Source organism: Lichenostomus cassidix, chromosome 1Aa (genome assembly GCF_008360975.1).
Source record: "Lichenostomus cassidix isolate B80296 chromosome 1Aa, HeHo_3.0, whole genome shotgun sequence".
Classification (NCBI taxonomy): domain Eukaryota; kingdom Metazoa; phylum Chordata; class Aves; order Passeriformes; family Meliphagidae; genus Lichenostomus; species Lichenostomus cassidix.
The window spans coordinates 6,653,571-6,675,145 of NC_139480.1; the positions used below are offsets into that span (position 1 = coordinate 6,653,571).

Here is a 21,575-nt window from a genome sequence, read left to right on the forward strand (position 1 = left end):
TTGAAGTTCACTGGAAATGTCTCATATTGTTTAACTGGAAGAAATCTAGCAATGAGGAACTAGCTGCAGCGGTTCAGAATTTTGTTTTACTCAGAGGTTTTTCTTTCCTGTCCCCAAACTGAGGGACAAATGATCAGTATATGTTATTTCTTGCTGCTTTGACATACAAACTGTTTAAGGCTGAAGCACTGGATTATGAACATTTAAAAACAAAGCTGGTGTGAGTTTCCCAGAGATTTTGGGACTGGATGCTAAACCTGGAAGTATTAAGTCAGAGGAAAAAAAAACCTCAATTATTTTAACAATATGCTGTATTCCCCCCCAGTTAGCCATGGCAGCCTTGGTAATTCCTTCATGTAGGCCTAAAGAGAGTCACACCTGTAGGATTTGGGGTCATCTAAGGAATTGAAATTTGTCCTGTCCATGCTCTGCCAACCAAGCGTGACTCAGCTCCCAACTAGAAACAAGATTAGCTTGAGCTAATAACCTTTAGATCTGTCTGCAGGGTACTAGTTTAGGAGCTTTATACATGCGATTCTGTGCCTTTGAAGTCAAAATGTTTGCAACTAATATTGAAAAGAACAGATCCAATCTTAAGTGTCTGGTTCAGCCTGAAAATCAGCTGAACAGGAATACTTGATTGTCCGAAATTCAATGGTGTATCCCAGACTAAATGTAAACCTATTTAAGTCTTCTCAACTGAAGCATTTGGGCATTCTCTTCAGTAACATGAAAATGGCTCTTCTTTAGTGCAGAGGACTAGGAGCTTCTTAAGAAGAACAGCTTTTTTATTTTAAACCTCATTCTGCCTGAATCTTTATCAACTAAGAGATGGATGAGGCCACACACAGATCAAAACAGGTTCAGGAACTCAGGGTTTCTGATGAGCTTGTTTTTGAAATGAAACACACATTAGAAATGGAAAAGGGCTTGAAAGATTTGCTCACTATAGGTGCTATTGTGGCATTTTACTCCAAGACAGGTGAGGGTGACTCAGACTGTGTCCCAGGCTAGCAAAACCTGGTAGTCACTATGATGCCCAAGGTGGCAAGAATCAGTGATAACAGATTCATGGATGATAATGCCCTACCAAAGGATTGTGTTTGAAATGACACATGAGCTGCTTTTGGGGAAAGAGGAGTACTCTGACCATAGTGATTATTCTGAAGTAGGGGATGATTTCCTCAAAAGCAGCAGTGGGAGCTGCTGTCACTGAGGATGTATCAGTTCACAGAGACAGAAAGCTGACTCTTAGGGTTTGCAAGATTGATTTTCTTTTCTTTTTCTCTTTTTTTTTTTTTTTTTGAGTTCCCACGAGGCCCAAATAGCAGACTTGCAACTGCATTGAGGAGTCCTGAACCAGCTGCAGATCCTCCACCTGGCTGCAGTGGGGTTTGGAGGTAATCACACTCTGGCCACCACAGGCAGGTACCAACACGCAGCTGGAGCTGTGACAGTTTGGCTTTGACTATCCCAACACTTGAGGTGATCAGCAGTGACTCACAGGAAAGCTCCCATGGGCAACAGCAATTCTCCCATCACTACAAATGAGCCACTGCTTATGCACTTTTCTGGACTGGGGCCAGAGAGAAACTTGTACTCTCACGGGCTATAAATCTGATGGTGGCAGTAGACAGGACAGGTGTGGGAAAGCTGCAGACTGCATTCCAAGCATGCAACCCTTTAGAATTAAATTATTTCTTCAAAAACAAAGCAGGAGTTCAAGAGTTCAGCCTTCACACAACACATGCTGTCATGCACAACATATAATTTTTAAATCTCAGCAGCAAGACAATCACAACTGCAAAGCTTCTCTGTTTCAAAGAGTAGCCACATCTACTTTAAACAGTATTTCAACATCAACTCACTTCAGGCACTGAAGCCAACTTTATCCCTAAGAGAAGTCAGAATATTTGCCTTCATCTGCAGTTCCTCTGGCTGGCCCAAGGCTTAATTTGCCTGCCAGATTTTACACTGCTGATATGATAACCACAAATCTCAGCAGGCAAAAATCTTGACCACAACAACCTCATGTTGATTTCAGTAGCACCTGGATCTCATCCAGCACATAAACCCGTGTCAGTGCACATTAGATGGGAGATGCTGGACTGACATCCCTGGAGATGCCATATCTTCTAGACCACAGAGGATCAGGGTAGCACTCTTCTATCTTCCCCCAAGAATAGGCTTCAAACTCCCCTAGTATGGCAGATTGCTTTGTCATTGAAGTCCATTTATAATTAAGATCCCTAGCAGTGCCCTCAAGTTGTTATTATGACACCCCTTCTCTGCCTGACTTGGATGTAAGGAATTCCCCCTTCCACTTCAAACCACTGTGATCCACAGGTGAAAAGAACTCAGAGCTGTTTTAATGGGCCTGGTGATGATAGCCACACTGATGTGGTGGCAGCAGTTAACACCATGGCTTGAGGTATCCTCTGTGCCCACAGAGAAGAATCCTAATTTCTCCGTGTCTAGAGAAACATGCTGTGATAAGCTCAACCATTCCTTTTACAGAGGACATCACACAACTTTTAGCAGGGATACTTTTCACCAGCTGTTTCCATTGCTGGTCTGCAAATGAATACTTGAAGATAAAATGCTTTCAGTTCTACTACTCTGAGCTATCTGATTCCTTTCTGTTCCGTTTCATAGCCTAAAAGTACACTTTCTAAGTGTATTTTCATCATATCCAAGACACTCTGGGAAACAAATACTGCTCTTCTTAGCAAAACCACTGGTTTATCACAGGTTGGAATGGCAAAGCTTTGCTTGGCCCAACTCTTCCAGACTGAGCACTTGGCAGTGCATTGAAAACCAGACTGAAAAGTCAGAGCCACATGTACTCCAGTACCCCCTAAATAAACAGTGCTGATAGCCAAGTTATTCCAAATCGGGCAGAAGTAAAAAATGAAGAAAGACTGGGCTTTTGTTTCTGTGGTCAGATGCATGTCATGATTTTGCAAGTTGATTAAGGTTTTGAGAAATGATAAGGCAGAGCTTAAACTTCCTTTTAGCAAGGGCTACCTTATGTCATCTGAGATTCCACAATGGGCAGGCGATATCTACAATGCAGTTCCTTTTCACTGAGTTGTCACAATCTTAGCTGGCTAAAAGTTCCAGTCCACCAGAAGGTCAGCAAAAGTAATATACAGAGGATATGAAATTTTTAGCATAGTCAGTGCTCATGAGCTTCACACTAAGGACTTTCATGTTTCTCACATGAGACATCAAACTACCATCTGACCTTTGGTTGCTACTAATGTGTAAATCACAGACAGTGTCAACTTCTAGGAAAGTTCTCGAGCATTTCATTAACAGTCTTCTGAAACACCAAGTACAGTCACCTCTTTGAATTTCTTACAGTATGTCTGAAGGCTCAAGGGATAGCGGAAGTTCAACAAAACCAATTATTGAATCTGTGATTTTGAGAACTGTCCAAATTCAAACTGAAATATCAATTAGCGATGGAATTTTAATGTTGCTCCTGGCAGGATCTGTGATGTAATAGTGATTTTAGAGTAATTTCCTTAGCAATTTCCTTCCGAAGACTAGTCTATTTCCTGAACTTCATGACCACATAATGAGATTTGTCAACAACAAAATCACAAACAATGCTGTTTGCAAGGCATGCTCTGGTCAAAGGCTGTGTTTGGTGAAGAAACGATGTCAGGAAACACAATGTCTATGTTAGCCATGCACACATAATTGCATTGCTAACACAGGCAATCCTGTTGCTACACAGCTACAACTGAGTTGCATGTCTCACACAGGAATTTTACCAGTTTTATTCTCACAGCACACAATGACAAAAACTTTAAGTTCACCTACCTTGAAAAATCTCCCTTTGCCTCCTGTAAAACAAGAAAGAAAAATTAAAAATATGTAATTAAAGATAGAAAAAAAGGAGAAGAAAAGCCTGTTCAAGATTTTCCATTTGCAAAATTAATTTAGCAGCAATTTCCTGTTGTAATTGATTCCTCATGTATTTTTTGGAACCGGTATCTAATGTCAAGTGCCATGATACAGTGTGTTGGGCAGACTAACAAACAAAAGATCCAATAGAGGGCCAGATGATTCCTCATTCTGCTGTGGATATCTAAGATGCTACAGGAAACAATGCCTGTAAATAAGAAATTCTGGGTCAATGTGGAAGCTACATTACTAGAAAATCTCTGAAATCTCAGTGGCTTTGCAGCCTCTGAGACTGCAGCTCCCCTGACTTTTTCACAAGTATTCTGTCTATTTTCTAGTACATAGACTTTCAAAAAGCTTGCTCACTGTCAGCTTTAAAGGGGATGCAAGACAGTTTTCTCTAACTCCTTGCTGGGTGTTTGGGGGAGTATTTAGCTCCCTTACTTGTACATCTAGATACTTCTACTTATTACCATCACAGCCTGATGTTAAAGGGTTTGATAATGTTCCATTACAGCAGTTAGATTAGTCTTACTGTATACCTGGAGGACCCTCAAAATCTGGTGAGTGCCCTCTGCAATAGATTTAGCACACATTTTGCATTTTCCATTTTCCACAGACAATATGCCTTTCATATGATTCATGCTAAAGCACCTCATTTGCCACCAGCTACACAGAAAGAACAGTGCAAGAATATAATTTGTGCAATGAGGGAGTTTCCACTGCCAAAAGGACTGGGTTTTCTATTCAGGTCCTTTGTCTTTACATCCATTCATCTACCCGCAAAACCTGCCAGCCCACGTCCAGTGGTGTTTCAGTCCTGAGGCTGGGGTAAAGTTCAGAGCTCTGGTGGTACTTTAATTTGTTCTGGTAATAAAACAATTTGAAATAGGGCTGCAGACTAAATTGTCTGAGTTCTGATAGACCTTTACTATCTTTCCATTTCCCTCTGAGTGAACTGAAGGGCAGACCAGCACTTCTCTGGTTCATAAGGAGCCCGTGAGCATGTCATGATTATAGTTCAACAGAGAGCAAAGCCCTGGCCTGCATGGATGTGAGCAGACTGAATTAAAAAAACAATTTTGTAGGGTATATTCTTCATACTTCAGTGCTTTGACCTAAATGCTGCAGCGAGAAGTAGAACAAAATGCAGTATGATCCCTTTTGTTTTGCTTGGATCCTGTCACAAACACGGGTTGTAGTAATTTCTGGTTACAGGCAGCAAAGGTGTGGCTTGTTTTGACTGTTTTCATTAAGTTACACATCAAACTACTACAGGAATAAGCGTAATATCCTGTGTTTGTGGCAAGAAACAATCCCAGCAGCAAGGGTTACAGCAGCAGCTCTGGGTCTGGCTGTACAATTACTAAGCACTAAGTTATTCATTAGGATGAGCAGACAATAGATTCATAACCCCACTGCTGCTCCTCACAACGAGCCTGTTGTTTGATGTGTATTCCCCCAACAGCCAGTATGTGATTTCTATAATGTGCTGCTAATTGAGTCCTCCATCCTGACTCTCTCACTCCATTTTTGTTACATAAAATGATTTTAATGAAGGTTCAAATCCCTACACATTAATTGCTTCTTTAACATGGCAAATGCTCTAGAAGTGCAGTGCATTGTTATTTATTTCTGATGAGCTGGTTTGTCTGCCCACATGGCTCCTCATAGCTTCATGGCTGATGGGAAAAATTAAAACTACAGACTGTAAGAGAGGGGAACAAGGATCATCTGACAATTATGTCTGATCTGCTCCCACAGTCATGCTTCTAAAAAGAGAATTTTCACAAAACCCATTTCCGCTACCCTGAAAAGATTCCTTTCTGGGAACCAGATATTTACTAAAAGCTGCTTGGTCATTCACTCTCTGACCCTTTTTCCTCTTCTTGAAGAGCAGAACTTTGTAAGACAATATTTTGGGAAGTCTTAAAACCATTCTGCCCACGTTGGAGAATACAAACAATTGCATATGTAGAAGCTTATGAAGCTCATCAGAGGACCAAACCCCATTGGAAAAACAAATGCAAGGAAAGTCACTGGAGGAAAAACCCATTGCATACGGATTTCACCTAGGAATTTGCATTCATCACTTAGATTAGATTTTCTCCGGCTGTACATCATACTCCAGAGTCTTGGATATCAGTGTTTGTCCAATTATAGCACTTTTCTGTATGCAAAATATTGAGCAGTAGTATCTGCTCCCTGAGTGGGGAGGTCTAGTTTGAGAGCCTTCTGTACCCACTTTGGTAGAAACAATAAAAACTGCGTAAAGACATCTGTCTCCTGCAATTGGGAGAACCTCTACACTTCCATATAGCCATTGCGGATTTGGTAAATCAAAAGATTTAATGCAGCATGAGGAAACACCAAGTGAGAGAAGATGGGTGCTTACCTGCAAGATGTACGCAGCCAGTTCAAACACCACTTCACTGTCAACCTCAATGAGTTCCTTGAAAGACAAAGAAAACAAGAAAGAAAAAGAGAGTTGAGTTTGAGCTGCTGTAAGAAGGACATACATCTCCTCCTGACTACTGCATGGCGAAGCATGCAGTGCCAGTTTTCTCCCTTGGCTGGGCTTCAAAGTATTCCCTGTGCTCCTGGAGACAAAAGGGAGGGAGAACCTGCCCACTCAGATATGGAAAATGCCAAATGTTAGGTGTAATGTGTTGGTAAATGAAGTGTAACTGGATGTGGCATGAAGGGATTCCTAGGGGAGGACTGAGGAGAAAGCAGGTGGAAGGGGGAGGATCAGGGCAAATTTTATTTTCTTGCGTGATTTAGTGAAATGCATTTTAGGATATAGATTTTTTGTCCCCAGATGTGACCATGCTTCAAGGGAACACAGCCTTGTCCTTGGCTCACAGATGCAAAGACATAAGAATTTGTCTTTGACACACTGAGGTGGTGTCAAAGTCCCCACTGGACTTCTCTGGCCCTTGCAAAAGGTAAGCTCACAGGAAAATGAACCATATTTGCTCTTGCAGGATTTGAGCTCTGGTTTTGGCCTTTTCATCCCCAAGAGTGCTGGGTCTGGGGGTGGTTTGAGAATGAGCAGTGACAGCAAGTCTTTTGGTAGATCTTCTCTGCTCCATTTTATAGGATCCTGCCAGTGATGAAAGCAATCTCAGAGGGTTTTACTTGGACACCATGGTCACATGAAGTATGGTCCCAACAGATCCTCTCAGGATTCTTCTGCTGTTCCTGAGACAGCAGTTACAGAACTAAGGAGTTCAGGCACTGCACTGTTGGAATGTGCAAGATGCAGGCCAAACATCAAAGATGCCTGAGATGGGAGGCACAAGCCTTACTCTGGAGGCCAAGTGTGCTCTTCCTGACTTGCTTCTGGGAAGCTAGCAGGCTTTTACTGAGATACTGTTTGGGTCTCTATTCTGCAACTAGAACTCCTACACTGGCCCAGTAAACTGGGTCACTGATCAGCTCATTCCTGTGGTGGTTTTTCTGTTTTATTTAAGCTTCTGTTTTTAATATTTTACTTCATCTGGCAAGAAGCGAGTGATCTAAATATAGACCACTGCTGTGATCCATGCTCCAGCCAAGTCATGGCCACACCTCATTTACAAGCCACAATTGCTGCATTGGCTTGTCTCTGGCAAAATCAAAAACAAAGGGAAGAAAATACAGGATCAGATCCAGGTGTCCTTGGCTTTCACCAGTGCCAGCTCTTTAAAATAAGTTCACCTCTTTCATAACAACTCCTTGGGGAGTGAAGAGCAGCTCTGCTACGGGCGATAAACACACCTTTCCCCTCTCAGCTGAACTGCCTGAGTCACGCAGGCACCTGCACCAACGATGAGCCTGTGCCAAGGGAAGCGGCTGGTGCAAGAGGTTGATTCAGCTGCAGGCAGGGCCAGGCTGGGGCTGTCAGGCACATCCCATAGCATGGGACAATGCAGAGTACAACCAGAGTGCCTGGTCTTCCTCCTGTCTAGAAGCACCAGGCATGGCACAGACGAACCAGCCCATGAAAAGACGTGTCAATGCTATGGCAAGTCTATACTGGCAGGTGAAGTGGGCCAGCGCCTGTCCTCAGGCCCCAAGGGTACATGGGGTGCAGTACAGCTCATGACTAAACACCCATCCTCCCTCCCTCCCCCAGGCCCAGATGGGGTTTCCACCACTGTGCTGCCTATTGGGAACAGGTGTGCATCCTTGATCAGTGCCGAAGCAACGCCTGGGACAGAGCTAGCTGGCACAAGCCAAAACCCACGCCAGAATGTGCTGATAATTAAACATCCTGTCTGATCAAGGGACAGCGCCTGATGCCAAGCCCTGTCTCTTTTGGTAGTAAAAAAGTGGCTTGGTCTTTCTGGGCAACAGTGTCTTGCTGGTCCTGTGCAAGGGCTTGGGTGTGGGTTCACAAATGTCTCACTACTCAACAGGGTTGGTGAGTTGGGGCGGTGGGCACAGCCAGAGGAGCACAGCATCCAACACAGGGCCAGCTGGCAACCCAGTGACCAGCAGCCCCAAACTAGAGGCCTCAATTTTATTCTTTCCCACCTCCAGCAGCCCTGTAAAGGGGAGACCTGAGGGTGTGTCTGGAGAACCAACAGGGGAAGGTCTGAGGTGCTAGCACAGTGCTAGGGACTACACCTATTTCATACACATATGGCCTTTCTGGGCTGCAGGGGAGCCAGGGCTGGAGGTATCCATGGGAAGTCCAACAAGGAAACTTTTGGGGCAACAAGGAAGCTCTCAAGGTTTGGCAGCATGCAACACCACATGCAAGCTGCAGGAATGACAAGCACTGGCTGTGCTTAGGCACTGAGTGCCCCATGACAGTACATTAAGAGGAATCTGCCAGGCTGGGTGCTTTCCCTGAGTCTTTGCAGACACTTTGCACCCAACTTTCAAATTCAGTGCCTTTTTAGATAGCATAGCATGGCTTACTGTGGCTGGAAGTCAAATGGGGAAGGATCTGCATGGGAGATTGGGAATACAGCAGGGCTATTTTTGGATAGAGACACTCAACTCGAATGTGCAAAGTAATCGTTTCAGGAGAGGTCAGACTAAAATAGACCAACCTAGATCTGTAGGCACTTTTTTCCCTTTATTTTGTTCCCCTCTTCTTATTAAGCTTTCTCCAAAAAAAAGAACAACAGTGTAAGCTTTTCCTGGCAGTACTTCAAAAAGGAACTTTCCCCAGGAATTAAAACGTGATGCTCACTGAGCTTGTTGCTGGAGAGGGCTGACTAAGCACATCTAATTGCAGCCTTGCCGGAGAGCAAAGCGCTGCACAGCTCAGCTCAGCAGCCCTGCCTCGTTCCTAGGCACTACTAAAAAATGGAGTTTTCTGGCTTCTGCCCTGCATTTTAGAAGATACAAAGTTAGTCCCTGAATTTCAGGACATATAGATGTCAAGTGAGGCTCCAGATTTGGTGTAATCTACTTGGCTTAGCAGGTCAAAAACATGCTGAGGGTTGTGGGATCGTGGAACAATCACTCCCTGACTACAGCTGTCTTTTCCTACCACTTCCTCCCGGGCAGATGGAGGTGAGTCACAGGAATGGCCTCTGCCAGCACAGAGGGAGGTAGGAGGGATCCTCCCAGGGAATCCCAGCTGCTGACAAACCTCTCCCACTCCCAGACGTCCAGCCCACCTGGCCCAGTCTGCACACTGCCAATCTCCACCTCAGTGTGGTCTGGGGCTGGTTGATTTTCCAGACCTTGCCACGAACAGCTGGTTTGTGGCATGAGAGGGATCAGCTGCATGGCTCTGCTGTGGGCACTCCTCCAGGCTCAGGCTGTGCCAGGATGTCCTTATCTCTGTCACAGAGAGTACCCTGCAAGGGGCTGCTCTGAGCTGCAGTGCCAGGGACAGCAGCCTGGTCTTTCATGAGCGTAGCAGGAGGGCAATTTCTCATTGAAAAACATTTCTCAGTGCATGGCTTGTTCCTGTACAAGGTTTCTTCAGTGCATATCCACAGACACCTTTACCTCACTCACACATACACCCACAGACTCCTCCTGTCCCACAAACCTGAGGTCACTTGGCTTGTTCAGCCTGGAGAAGGGGCTGAAGGGAGGCCTCATGGTGATCTGCAACATCCTCAGGAAGGGAAGTGGAAGGACAGGCACTGAGCTCTTCTTTGGGGAACAGTGACATGCCGAGGGAATGACATGAAACTGACACAGGGGGGTTTATGCTGGATATCAGGAAAAGGTTCTTCACCCAGAGGGTGGTTGGACACTGGAACAGCTCCCTAGGGAAGTGGTGACAGCACTCAGCCTGACAGAGTTCAAGATGTGTTTGCACAACGCTCTTAGGCACATGGTGGGATTCTTGGGGTTTAAGTGTGCAGAGCCAACAGCTGGACTGGACGACCCTTGCTGGCCCCTTCCAACGCAGGCCATTCCATCTTCCCCTGTCCCACACCTTCCCCTCACACACACGCTCCCCTCAGCCCCGAAGATGGCGCCCGCGCCGCACTGCTGCCCTCTGCGGGCAGGAAACCCTCACCGCACCCACTGGGCCCAGAGCGCGTTTTTCACACAAAACCAGAGATTTCCCTCTAAATACCAGCCAGTTCGTTATTTCAGCAGTAAGAGTCCCTTCTGCCAGCTACAAGAGTCACTTCCAGGGCTGTTTTACCTCCGAACCGCTCTCTGACAGGAAAGCTGCTGCCAAATGCGGGGCAGCTGGAGATAGAGGAGTGAGGGAACGTGTGAGGATGAGGAGGAAGAGGAGAAGGCTCTATCTGGAAGTCCACGTGTGACCAAGTGTAAATTTTAGGAAAGGAAATGCAGACCCAGGTGTCTCAGCCCACTCCAGGCCTCACCTTGTAGATGCAGGACTTGGCATTCAAGAAAAACAGCTCAATGGTGGCATTGTCCTTCAGATAGGAGATGCTTTCAATGTAGAACCTGAAAAGAAAACAAGAGGGGTGAGCGACGAGGGGTAACTAAGGATAACCACAGAAATGCACTTATTAAATGAAAAATGTGGTCAATGGAGTCATGATGAGCGTACTAAAAATGAACTTTCTTTGCTCATAGCAGACTGAGGCAGTGAAGGAGGCTTGTGCACACTCTAGGATGTGATCAGTCACCACCACCCCAGCCACACCAAAGGAACTGGATCATCAAGTGGACTATTCAGGTTCTAAATAATCCTTTGTTTTGTTTTGAGACTTAAAATAAACCTTTATTTTGTTTTCTTGTAACCTTCACCTTTGTTTGCCATCACATTTTCACAATCAGCATTTCTTCATCACTCCTTTACCCATCACAACCATTTCTGTGTTGTTAACCTGCACCTCGTAAAATATTCATAGACAGAAATGCACTTCTGGGTTCCTTCCCTGTCCCGTTCAGCTCTGCATAAAGCAAGTTTTACAAAGGGTTTTTTATATATTACATCTATGGTCTCACAGTAAACAACCAGCAGTAGTTACTAACCTTGCACGGTTTACCAGTACCATGAATAGCAATGCTGGGGATGACATAACCAAATTTTTTTGAGCTCAAGTGACTTCTCAGAACTCAGGAGAAAGTTCAAAGCCTCAGTGTCAGAAAAACCCACTCATTTACATTGGCTGATTGTTGAAAACATTTGCAATTATGTTGAAAGCCCATGATATGTGGGAGTTTATTCAGTACTCCATGTCCTGCCTGCTCTAAAGGTCTGATGCTTTGGCAATGAATTCTACAAGAGCATTGAAAGAATTGACTGCTGCCCTTAATTCTGCCTTGTGGTCTTTTCTGGGAAAAAATGCTCAGGATACTGTCAGTGTGAATGACTGATTGTTCCATACAGACATGTTGTGTGCTCTTGCAGTAACAGAGAAAGCCTGGATGATTAAGGTGAGTTTTGCATTTACTTGGTGTTTTAGGTAAGGAAAAAGAAATAGATCTGTCTGCTGATGCTATTTTGTAGTGATCTCTAAGTTGCAGTGCAGTGACAGCAATGTTCCTTACATAAATTCCAGTGCTATCGTGCCTTGTCAGAGGCAATTAGAATAGGGAAGGTGACGGGGAAATGGTGTCTGCATCAGAGACTTTAAAAACTCCAAATTCCTTAGAAATCTGGGTTGACATAGGGGCTCCAGTTACAGAGAAATCCCACTCCCTGATGCCGCTGTCTGGGAGCAGACAGACCTGCGGATGCTCCTGGGGCTTCACCCAAGCACTGAAGGGATTGTCCACATCCCACTATTTGCAGAGTCAAGGGCCTTAAATGTAACCTTCTAAGGGGCAAAGGTCAAAGCTTTGTAGTGCTCCTAAGTGCCTTCTGAAGGCTCTTCAAAACACATTATTTCCTGACAGGCAGAACCAACTCCTTGCTTGCTAGAGTGGGAGAAACATTTTGTTCATCTGCTGAAGGGCTCCTGTCTGTATTACCCTTCCTTCTCCCCCTTCAGAAGAGAAATAAAAATAAAACCTGAAAAAAACTAAAATTAAAAAAAAAAACAAGAAGAAAACACCAATAACCAATCAAACCAACAAACCCCAAAGCATTTGAATGTAGTGATGATGAAGCATAAAGATTAAACTTTTTCTTATTTTTTTCTGATTTTCACTGTTTCACCCCCTGTCCTTGAAACTGCCTCTTTTTTAAATAAAAATATACTTGGCTTTAGAAATGCAAAAAATTGATGCATTAAAAAAGGACTCTCCTTACTAGATTTGCTCTCTGAGTGCAGCTGACTTCCCATCTGCTGAATTCATGGAGAATAATGGTAATTTTACACATTCTGTCGTCTTTGAACAACCTTCTCTTCTTATCACTACTACCAGTGCTCTCCAAGTTATGATGGTAGGTTTTCTTATTCCAAGGTCAGAAGAAAACAGGAACATTTTTTTCCATTTTGAATCCCAGTGAAGGTTAGCCAGAAAGCTTTTTGTTTCACCAGATCAAACGAGACCATTCTCACCATCACTAGAGGGCAATATTGCATTTCTTAAGGCTGCAGGGAGCTTTCCCAAGGCTTTCCACATGGACATAGATCGTTTTCTGTACAAAATTGAGTCTCTGGGAGCACAGAGCCTGCACATGATACTTCATCTCACAAAGAAAACCCAATTCTCAAGTGATCTCCAGAGTGGAGAATGAGCTCGGGAGCTACTGGCTCTCACACATGCACCCAGACAAATGTGAAACATGTGCACCAGGAAACTGGTGCTACTTAAAAGAAAACAGATTTGCAAAGGGAACTCTTGTGGGATTTTCTGTGTGGCAAGCTCAGAAAACCCGAACTGGAGTAGACTACCGTGACTTCACAATTGCTGCTGTAACAACAAAAAGGGGAGGGAAAGACACTTTGTTTTTTGCATTTATGATGATTTTCTGTCACATCTCCTCCTGTTTCCATCTTTTGTGAACAGTGAAGGAAACCACACTTTACAATGACCAATGACGATGACTAAGGAGGCAGGAGTATCCAGCTGCTAAGGCAATGAACCAAGCACAAAAATCTGGGTTAAATTCCCAACTCGGACACAGGTTTCCTTTGTGACCTTCACAAAATAATTTAGCTGCTTGGGCTTGTGCTGTGTGTAGAAAATACCCCTCTCTCCTCTGCCCCCCTCTGTCTGTTTTGCCTGTTAAGCTTAGGAGCCTTTCAAGGCATGTTTCGAGATCATCAGTTTTGAGAGGCAGCTCTCAGATTTCTGTTGAGGACTCCCCAGAGAGCAGCATTCCTTCATGTGGTGTGAAGCTGATGTGTCCAGGATATAATGGATAGGCTGGACAGAGGAACAGGCAGTACAATGTGTCCAAGACCTCTGCTACACTACCTGCATCTCTTGCAATACACTCAGCAAATAATTTTGCCTCCAGCAGCTCCTACAAGAGGTTCCTTGATAGCCAGCAACTGTGCCTGTGAGAAATTAGCTGTCTGCAGGAAGGGGGAACACCCCATGAGACTTGGTGAGTGTAAAAACCAAAGGAATAATTTTGGAGAAAATTTAAGAGATCAGCCCGTGTTAGTCTATTTCTGCATTCCTCCTCCCTCCCCACCCCCAGTAACTTGTAATTCATCAAGTACATTTTCTAAGCATTAATTAAATAGACCAGTGAATATTATGCTGGATAATGAACACAAAGTGCCTATCTTGGCTGCTCCCTCTCAGCAGCAGGGAAATAATAATGAGTACTGCAGAAGGTGTCTTGGAAGACTTCAGAGGCTGCTGCATCTGAAACGTTTAAGGCTTTTTAGCTGTGAGGACATGTCTCGTTCCAATCAGATTGCTCTCTATTAAGCGCTGGTTAACTGACAACTTTCTCTGAGACAGCTTAAGCCCCCTCACGCTGTGATGAATGGCAATTCCCATCGTAACCAGCTAAGAACAGACTCACCGTGGTGCCTGTGGAAACTCCTGATCGTTGGGTGAGGGGAAATTGGTAGTACCACAATTTCTCCCTTGCATTACACACAGGCCCACCCACCGCCGACTTGTGGCTCAGAAAAATGCCTGGCTGGGTCCTGGACTCACCAGGTGGATTAGTGGTTCTTCAGGAGATGGAGACTCCCTGACTGCTGCTGCTGTCTCATCTGTGAACCCAGGTGTGCGCGTGCAGGCGGGCAAATTTAGCAGTGTTGGGAAGGTGTTTGAGCACTAGTGCTCTGTCCTTGCAGTGGGAATAGGAGAACTCAGGACTGCCAAGCACCTGAGCTGGTGAGGTGCTTGTGTGGACAGTGAAAGAAAAAATGAGCAGTGCTCCTGATCTCCATACACCAAAAGAAACTGTCAAATACAAAATACTTAACATTGCCTCTAACACTCAGCCCTAGGCATATCCTGTCAGCCTGAACTTGGCCATCTATCCCCTAGAAAAGGCCAGGCTCTCAGCAATTGAGTTGCTGACTGGGCAGATAGACTGTAATAGCATTTGAGAGCACAAGCTCATGTGTTCACTTCCAAGCAGAACCTGCCAAATGGTAAAAATATTTCACTCTGAACTTCAACAGAATGGTATTTCAAGACATGACCACTCCAAATAGATGTCTTGTCTACTTCAGGTATCTCTCTGTCCCGGGGCAGTGATATCATCCCTCTTCTTGTGCAGTTTGAGTCTGGTGGAAGCCAGCTAGCCCAAGAGACTTCTATCCACCTCTTTCTCTGTTGGCTGACTGATCTGGTTGGGATGCAGGACAGAGCTGTCAGCAGAGCTCAGTGACCCTGTCAATGGACTACCTCTTATTTCATTATTACAAAGCAATGGATAAAGGAAAACACCTCTTTTCTGCTTCATCTGTCCTGGGGTCTGGCACATTATCCCTCACCATGTCATTCAGAACCTCAGAGGATAATCTGAAAAATATGAGGCCATTTGCTAACCAGGAAAAGAAAAATTGCATGCATTGATATAATGGACTTAAATGCAAATGTCATTGTATCTAGTGTCTCATGCTAAATGAGTATTCTGAGCAGCACAGGCTGCACAGCTCCTTTTATGTTCCAGCCCTGTTTGCTAATAGTCATGGGTACACACTTTTATGTGCTGACACTTAAAAGCAGAAAATGCTCATGCTAAATAGTTGGCCTGTTAAGTAATCAGTCAGGAATGAAAATAAGCTGAAAAGCTCATTTACCTCCCCTTCTGCATTTATTTTGCTTTGGATCCCATGTCCTGTCTCCTGTGCCTGTGCCATACTCAGGCCCACCTTCTCCAGCACCTTGGATTGGTATGCAGGGGACAGGAGGCAGCCAGAGAGACCTGTGTCAACTTTCACCTCATTGCAGGGGAAACCATAAAACTGGAGGTGAATTTTATTCCAGAAACACAGGGAAGTGTAGCTAACAAAATAAAAAGCTGTGAATATTGTTTAACCTGAGCCTGTCCCCTGTCTCTTTCTCACCAGATGCACTATACTATGAAGTTGTCTGCATCTTTACCTACTGTCAATCCATTTTTCTCAGTGTTTTTAAGATGTTGGCCCACTGAATCCCTGGAAAACCATGTGCCTTGGGGATATTTGCTCATTCCCATGCCTCATCTTTTCCATGTACAAAATACTTAGGGATCTGCTTTGGAATATATAGAGACCAACTCTCTTCATCCCTTTCAGGCTGTATATCTTGGGAGACTTTGCAAAATACGAAGTGCTCCAGTATCAAGATAGAGAAGGGAAGGAGTCAAGGTGGTAATGCCCATACATTCCTTCCTCATGTTTGCTTACAGCATCAAGCAAAAGCACTGACCTGAGTATAGTGAGTCCTCTGCCCCCTCCTCATATAGGGAACCAGGCCTGCCCAAGCTATAAAAGCAGCAACCCAGCTCAACATAGTCTGTAAATTGCTCCACCACTGCAATGTCCCCTGGAGGTTAGCCTGGCTTGCAAGAGAAGTGAATATTTGTACAAAAAGATGTGCTAATTTTTGTACAAAAGCTGTTGCAACTCCTCTTGGCTTGAAAACCAACACATTTGGTTATCTGTTCCAAATGTGGGTGAGAGCAGTGAACAGATCACAGCAGCATGCTGCCTTCCTCCCCTCCTCTCCCTCAGTCACCAGGGGAATTGCCCCTCAATCTCCTGAGCATCAGCACAGCCCTTTCCTGCTCTTTGGTCATTGCCAGGAGTCACATCTTGGCTATTTGAGGTAACTCACTGGGTGCACTGTCTTGTATAACACTATCCCTCAACATCTAGAGAGCATCTTTAATCTAAGGAATTTGGACCATTTTAGGAATAGGAATCCTTCCAACTGTTCCATGTGTTGTCAGCAGCACAGGAAGGTATGATTTGTCTGTCAAAGCTGGCATGAGGGTCACTGATTCACTGACTCACCCCTTGATCAGTGCCACGGTGATGGGACCCTTCATAGCACACCCTTTTGTTGTCCCACTGATGACAGCACATCACACCCACTGGTGTAAGGTATGAACACACAAATTGCAATGAAAATGGAAACAATGTCTGTGTGGCTTTGACCCAGTCAGAGAATCCATGTGTAGGCACTGACACAGCTATTGCAGCTTGATTCAAATGAGGTACAAATCCTACACTGACAGCATCCATCATTTCTGCGTGGTACCTATCATGCAGTCTAAATGCTTCCCAAAATTAGACAAGACAATGCTGCCAGCATCAACACATTCAAAATGTGGCTCAAAACAATAAAGTTTCAGAATGCTGCTTTTTCTGCCCCCATGGGTGGCTGAATGGAAAGGAAAAACAACTTATTCCCTTCTCTCAACACAGCTCACTTATACAAATATATTCCTAGTTAAGCAGAAAACAGAAATGATGTTATGAGACTCAAGAGCCAGACTGCTATTAAGATGTGTGTGTAATGGATGGCTTTGCTCAGAGCTGTGTGCTAAGTAGCAGAGCCCCATTAGTTCCCTTCCTCAAGCAAAGGTCGGTTTTCACACAAGTAAATCTTCTGACTGGACAGAAGTTTCTCATATCTCTAAAGAGACTCTGAGGAGCAAAGCCTCCCCGCAGGCAATTTATTACACCTTCCCCCGGGTGAACAGAGCAGGGGGCCACCCTGGGAAGACGGCAATAAATTGTCTGCAGGGAGCCTTGTCTTCCAGCACAAACAAGGACTGAGCGGCTGTATTTATACACTGTGGCTGGCTGGGAGGAGGGGGTTTGCAGGACTGACGGCTTTTGGGATCTTCCAACTTAGCATACACACAGCTGGTGCACACCAACCAGCAAAACACGTGCTGTGTAAAGAGATCTGGGCTATGGCATGGACTTTATAGACAGAGAAGCTCACAGAAGCCCCTGAAAGCAGCCTGGTTGGACTGGGTTGATTATGTGGGTTTAATATTCTGGTTTTTTGCTATTATTTCTACAGCATCCCACCAGCAGTGCATGGAGATGTAGAGCTATGTGAGCAGGAGGTGGCTCTTTGTCTCCCCTTAAATGTAGCATAAATTCCCTCGTGCAGGGAATTTCTGGCTCAGTACTGGTACTGATAGTGGGTGAGGGAGCACAGCTGGAAGGAGTTCTGGGAAGAGACAGCTAGTCATGAGAATGAGGATGGAGCACCCCAAGGTGCTGAAACATCTCAGGGCAGTTCCCTGAGCTCTCCTGGAATGGTCAAGCTCCATAGCAAATTGGTGTCCAGCATTACCCTCCTTGCAGTTCCCCATGCAGAGGGGTCTGCACAGCACCAAGAAAGAGCAGAGAAGCAGAGCAATTAGTGTGTGTGTAATTTTCCCCCAGCAACTTCTGCTGGGTGCTAACAGACGTAATGAAACTTGGGTGAGAGCAAATTTTGCCACTTCTTTCCCTCTCCCCTGGCTGCATATTTGATGTATTTGATAATCTGATTGTGCATTTCTCCCGGTCCCTGTAAACCCCTCTCTCATACCATGGGACAGAAAGGGGGCTGTCTGCTCCTTCTCCCTCCTCAGAGGGGAGAGACAGGAGCTGGGGATTCCTCATTCCCTGCCTGGAGCAAAGTGTTGGAGTACCACATAGCCCTCTCTGGTGGGGAAAACCTGGTGCGGATGGAGAAACACAGCCCATTATGTGCGAGACAAATAAATTGCTCAGGTTAATTTCATGTGGTTCTATTCAGCTCTTCCTGCCATGGCAGGCTGCTGTCATCACAGCCCCTAATCTGATTTCCCAGAGAGAAGCAAAGCTGAGGGGATGTGAGTGGCATACACAGCCATGCTGTGCTGGGATTGCCATGTGAGTCAGTCAGGGAAGCTGGGAGCAGGATGCTCTGAATCTGCACCCCACAAGTGTCTCTGGCCCATGTATGAGGCAGCAATTCATTTCAGCGACAAGTTCTAAAGTCCATCTAGCCCTGTGAAGAACCACTGTCTCCCTTCCAGGGTCAACTGTTTTCAAATGGTCTCTGGCTTCTTTCACTGTTAACATTAGTCCTTTTCTAATGGAATACTGGTTTAAAGATGGCTATGAAAGACTAAAATAGAAAAAGGCCTCATTAACAGCTGAAATCTACTCCAATTCCATTTAGGTATCCAGGTGAACCCTTGTAGATAGGAAATGCTTCCTCAATCCTGGCTGTGCCAACCTGCTTGAAATAATAATTTTAATTTTATACGCTGCCCCTGATGGGACGGAGGGATGCATCAGGTGAAAATGCCTACATCTGAGCAGGTGTCTGAGGTCAGAGAAGAGACACAGGTATTTTAGCCTGCAACTTGCTGAATTCCAAAGCAGTCATTTCAAATAAGTGAGAGGAATTGCTCCTGAAAGGTGCCTATTTCTTTCCAGTGGTTATACAGGAAGGCTGCACTAATTAGCTGTGACATAGAGCTGTCTGCCAAGTAAAGATCTCATCTCATACTGCCCACCTGTCCCACCTGGCTCGGACCTGGATCACTGCTGGTGCACCCAGAGCTATGCTCCTTCAGGTTAAAGGCAGCAATGACACCCATGAGCTTTGCACTCTGAGTTTCAGTGCCAGTCTCTTATTTAGGGCCACTTTGTTCTGCAGTAACTTTGGTAACCTGGCAAAATGTCTGGCCTCAATATTGAGAGTCTTGAGCCCCCACAGCTCCCATGCTGACTTCAGCCTAGCCAGTATGTATGAACACATGCCAGATGTTGCTGAACACAGGCATTCCTTTGTGAGAACACTGCCAGCCCATAGATACAAACTCTGCCCCACAGTGTATTTGAGTATTGAGGATTTATTTCACATTTTGTTCCATGCCTTTCTAAAAGAAAAGCCTTTCCCTGTGAGACATATTCTGATTTAGTGTGACGACTTCTGCAGTGAGTTGTCACTATTTAGCTGGTGGAGTTACCCTGAGAACAAATATATTCATTCCTGGGAAAAGATACACCAGTGTAGTGAATTTTATTTGCTAAGCTTGTTCATATAAATTAACAGCATGACAAACATACAGAAGATAAAGAGATCAGACCCATGCTGATGGTTCCTTTGCTAAGGATTGCTAATCTCACATGGCCATTGTTTGAGGATGAGAACTCACTGCAATGCCTGGCCAACTTTAGCTTCCATGAACAAACAGTGTGTCTGTGCTCTGGTTCTCTCTCATCTCAAAGTTTTGTTCAAAATGAGTAACTTTGCCTTCTTTCTGTCTGTATGAGTCCAAGAAAAGTGCTTCCTTCCCTGCCAAAAGGATGTACCTGTATCTGAACCCCCGCAATCTCTGTTTTACCTCCTTTACTGCCTGGGTCTCCACACTGTACTTACGTTCTTGCAGTTTACCACAAAGCTTATGGCACGAGGTACATTTTCTCTGGCCTCAAAACAGCTCTGTAAAATCAAGTAATCAGGCAATCCCCTCCTTTCCTTCATCCCCATCCTTTGCGCCTCCTGGACTTCAGCAGTGACTCTCATCTGACTTGGTTTACCTGCACTGTAAACCCTCTGAGGCAGGGGATTAGTTTCACCAACAACCAAGCAACCAGGGCTATAGAAAGCCATCCAGGGAAGCTAATTCCAAGATGAGAACTAATATCATTCCCATTCTGTTGCTAGACATCCCTCCTCCCCTGCAAGACACATGGCGCTCCCTCTTGCTTTCATGTGTGGCTTTAGAGCTATGTAAACAGATACTAGCAGAGTCTTGTAAAATAATATTGCACGATAGCCATGGGGCAGTTCATGGCTGCCCAAGAGTTCTGATTGCTTCCTAGATTCCTATGTTGCTCTCAGTGGAAAGCTTCCATTGAAGCACTAGATGACAACCTGAAGACAGGGAGGCTTCAGTAGCTGCGTAAATGTACAATGGAAGAAGCAATTTCTTACAAACCAATGCTAAAAACATCCTTCTAAAATCCTCCTCCTTTGACACAGTGCTGTGAAATTTTTGGTCTTTGATAACGGAAGAGAGTAAAGACACTGGAGATCAGTGTTCAACAATGTCAAACCCCAAGGAAATGTGTGTCAAAAGACAAAGCTTGAACAGTGCTGCAGAGATTTAAAAAAAGGGAGGAGAATTTCACACTGCAAAGCCTGTGAAACTTCCTATTTTCAGCACAGTTCTTTCAAGAAGCCTTTCTTAAGGAGGCAGGCTTCCCTTTAAATGTACTTTTAGAGCAGGCTAAAATCTGTGGCATCTTTGGTGGGCAAGCTGCCCCTCAACTTTGCTGCAGGAACGTTGAGGGCAAAAACAATTTGATGGTCACATTAAAGGGGAAAATGTTTTCACTGTAGCTTCCTCTCTTCACAAACTACCCTTTACTTTTCTTGCCTGAGGCTTCATCTCCTCAGTAGTTACGCAGTGTGATTGAATTGTACATTTACTTCTACTAGAGGGAAAAACCCACACAATTACTAAATCCCGATGCAGTAAACAGAATTCCGTGTCATGAGCATCTGGCACATCCAGTTACTTGTATTACTGCAATGCTTGGGAGAGGTAATGCAAGAATGTATCTGCAAGCAAGCACATGCAAGCCTTTACCAATGATATTGTAGGTGTCATGGGCACCCAGTCCCTTAAAAACTAACACATTTGTGATTAGGTATGGTACAACAGTAATTATCTCTGCTATCTGTCTGATGGCAGCAGGGTAGAGGGAGCATTCTGTTTGTGGTATGTTTATGGATGACTCTGCAAGCTGCTGCACACCCCCAGAGTATGAAAATAAACTCCCATCTACGGGTGGATCTCTTTACAACCTTTCCTTCACACCTTGCTTTAGTTCCGAAGCCAGAACTGAAACCACTGGGTAACAGATATGTGGGGCCTTTCCAACTTCAGCCATCTGGATGGAGTCGGTTTCTTC

The 21,575-nt window shown here is 44.7% G+C and overlaps 1 protein-coding gene across 7 annotated transcripts in view; it reads right to left on the reverse strand.

Annotated features, from left to right (window-relative positions):
• FRMD4A (FERM domain containing 4A) overlaps nucleotides 1–21,575 on the reverse strand; it is a 355,196-nt gene that overhangs the window by 65,811 nt on the left and 267,810 nt on the right. For all 7 annotated transcript variants that reach the window (XM_085083045.1, XM_085083053.1, XM_085083062.1 and 4 more), the window contains 3 exons: nucleotides 10,716–10,800; nucleotides 6,311–6,367; nucleotides 3,832–3,854 (listed from right to left, as the gene is read on the reverse strand). In XM_085083045.1, coding sequence (XP_084939171.1) covers nucleotides 3,832–3,854; nucleotides 6,311–6,367; nucleotides 10,716–10,800 — 165 coding nt within the window. The remainder of the gene's footprint in view (nucleotides 1–3,831; nucleotides 3,855–6,310; nucleotides 6,368–10,715; nucleotides 10,801–21,575) is intronic.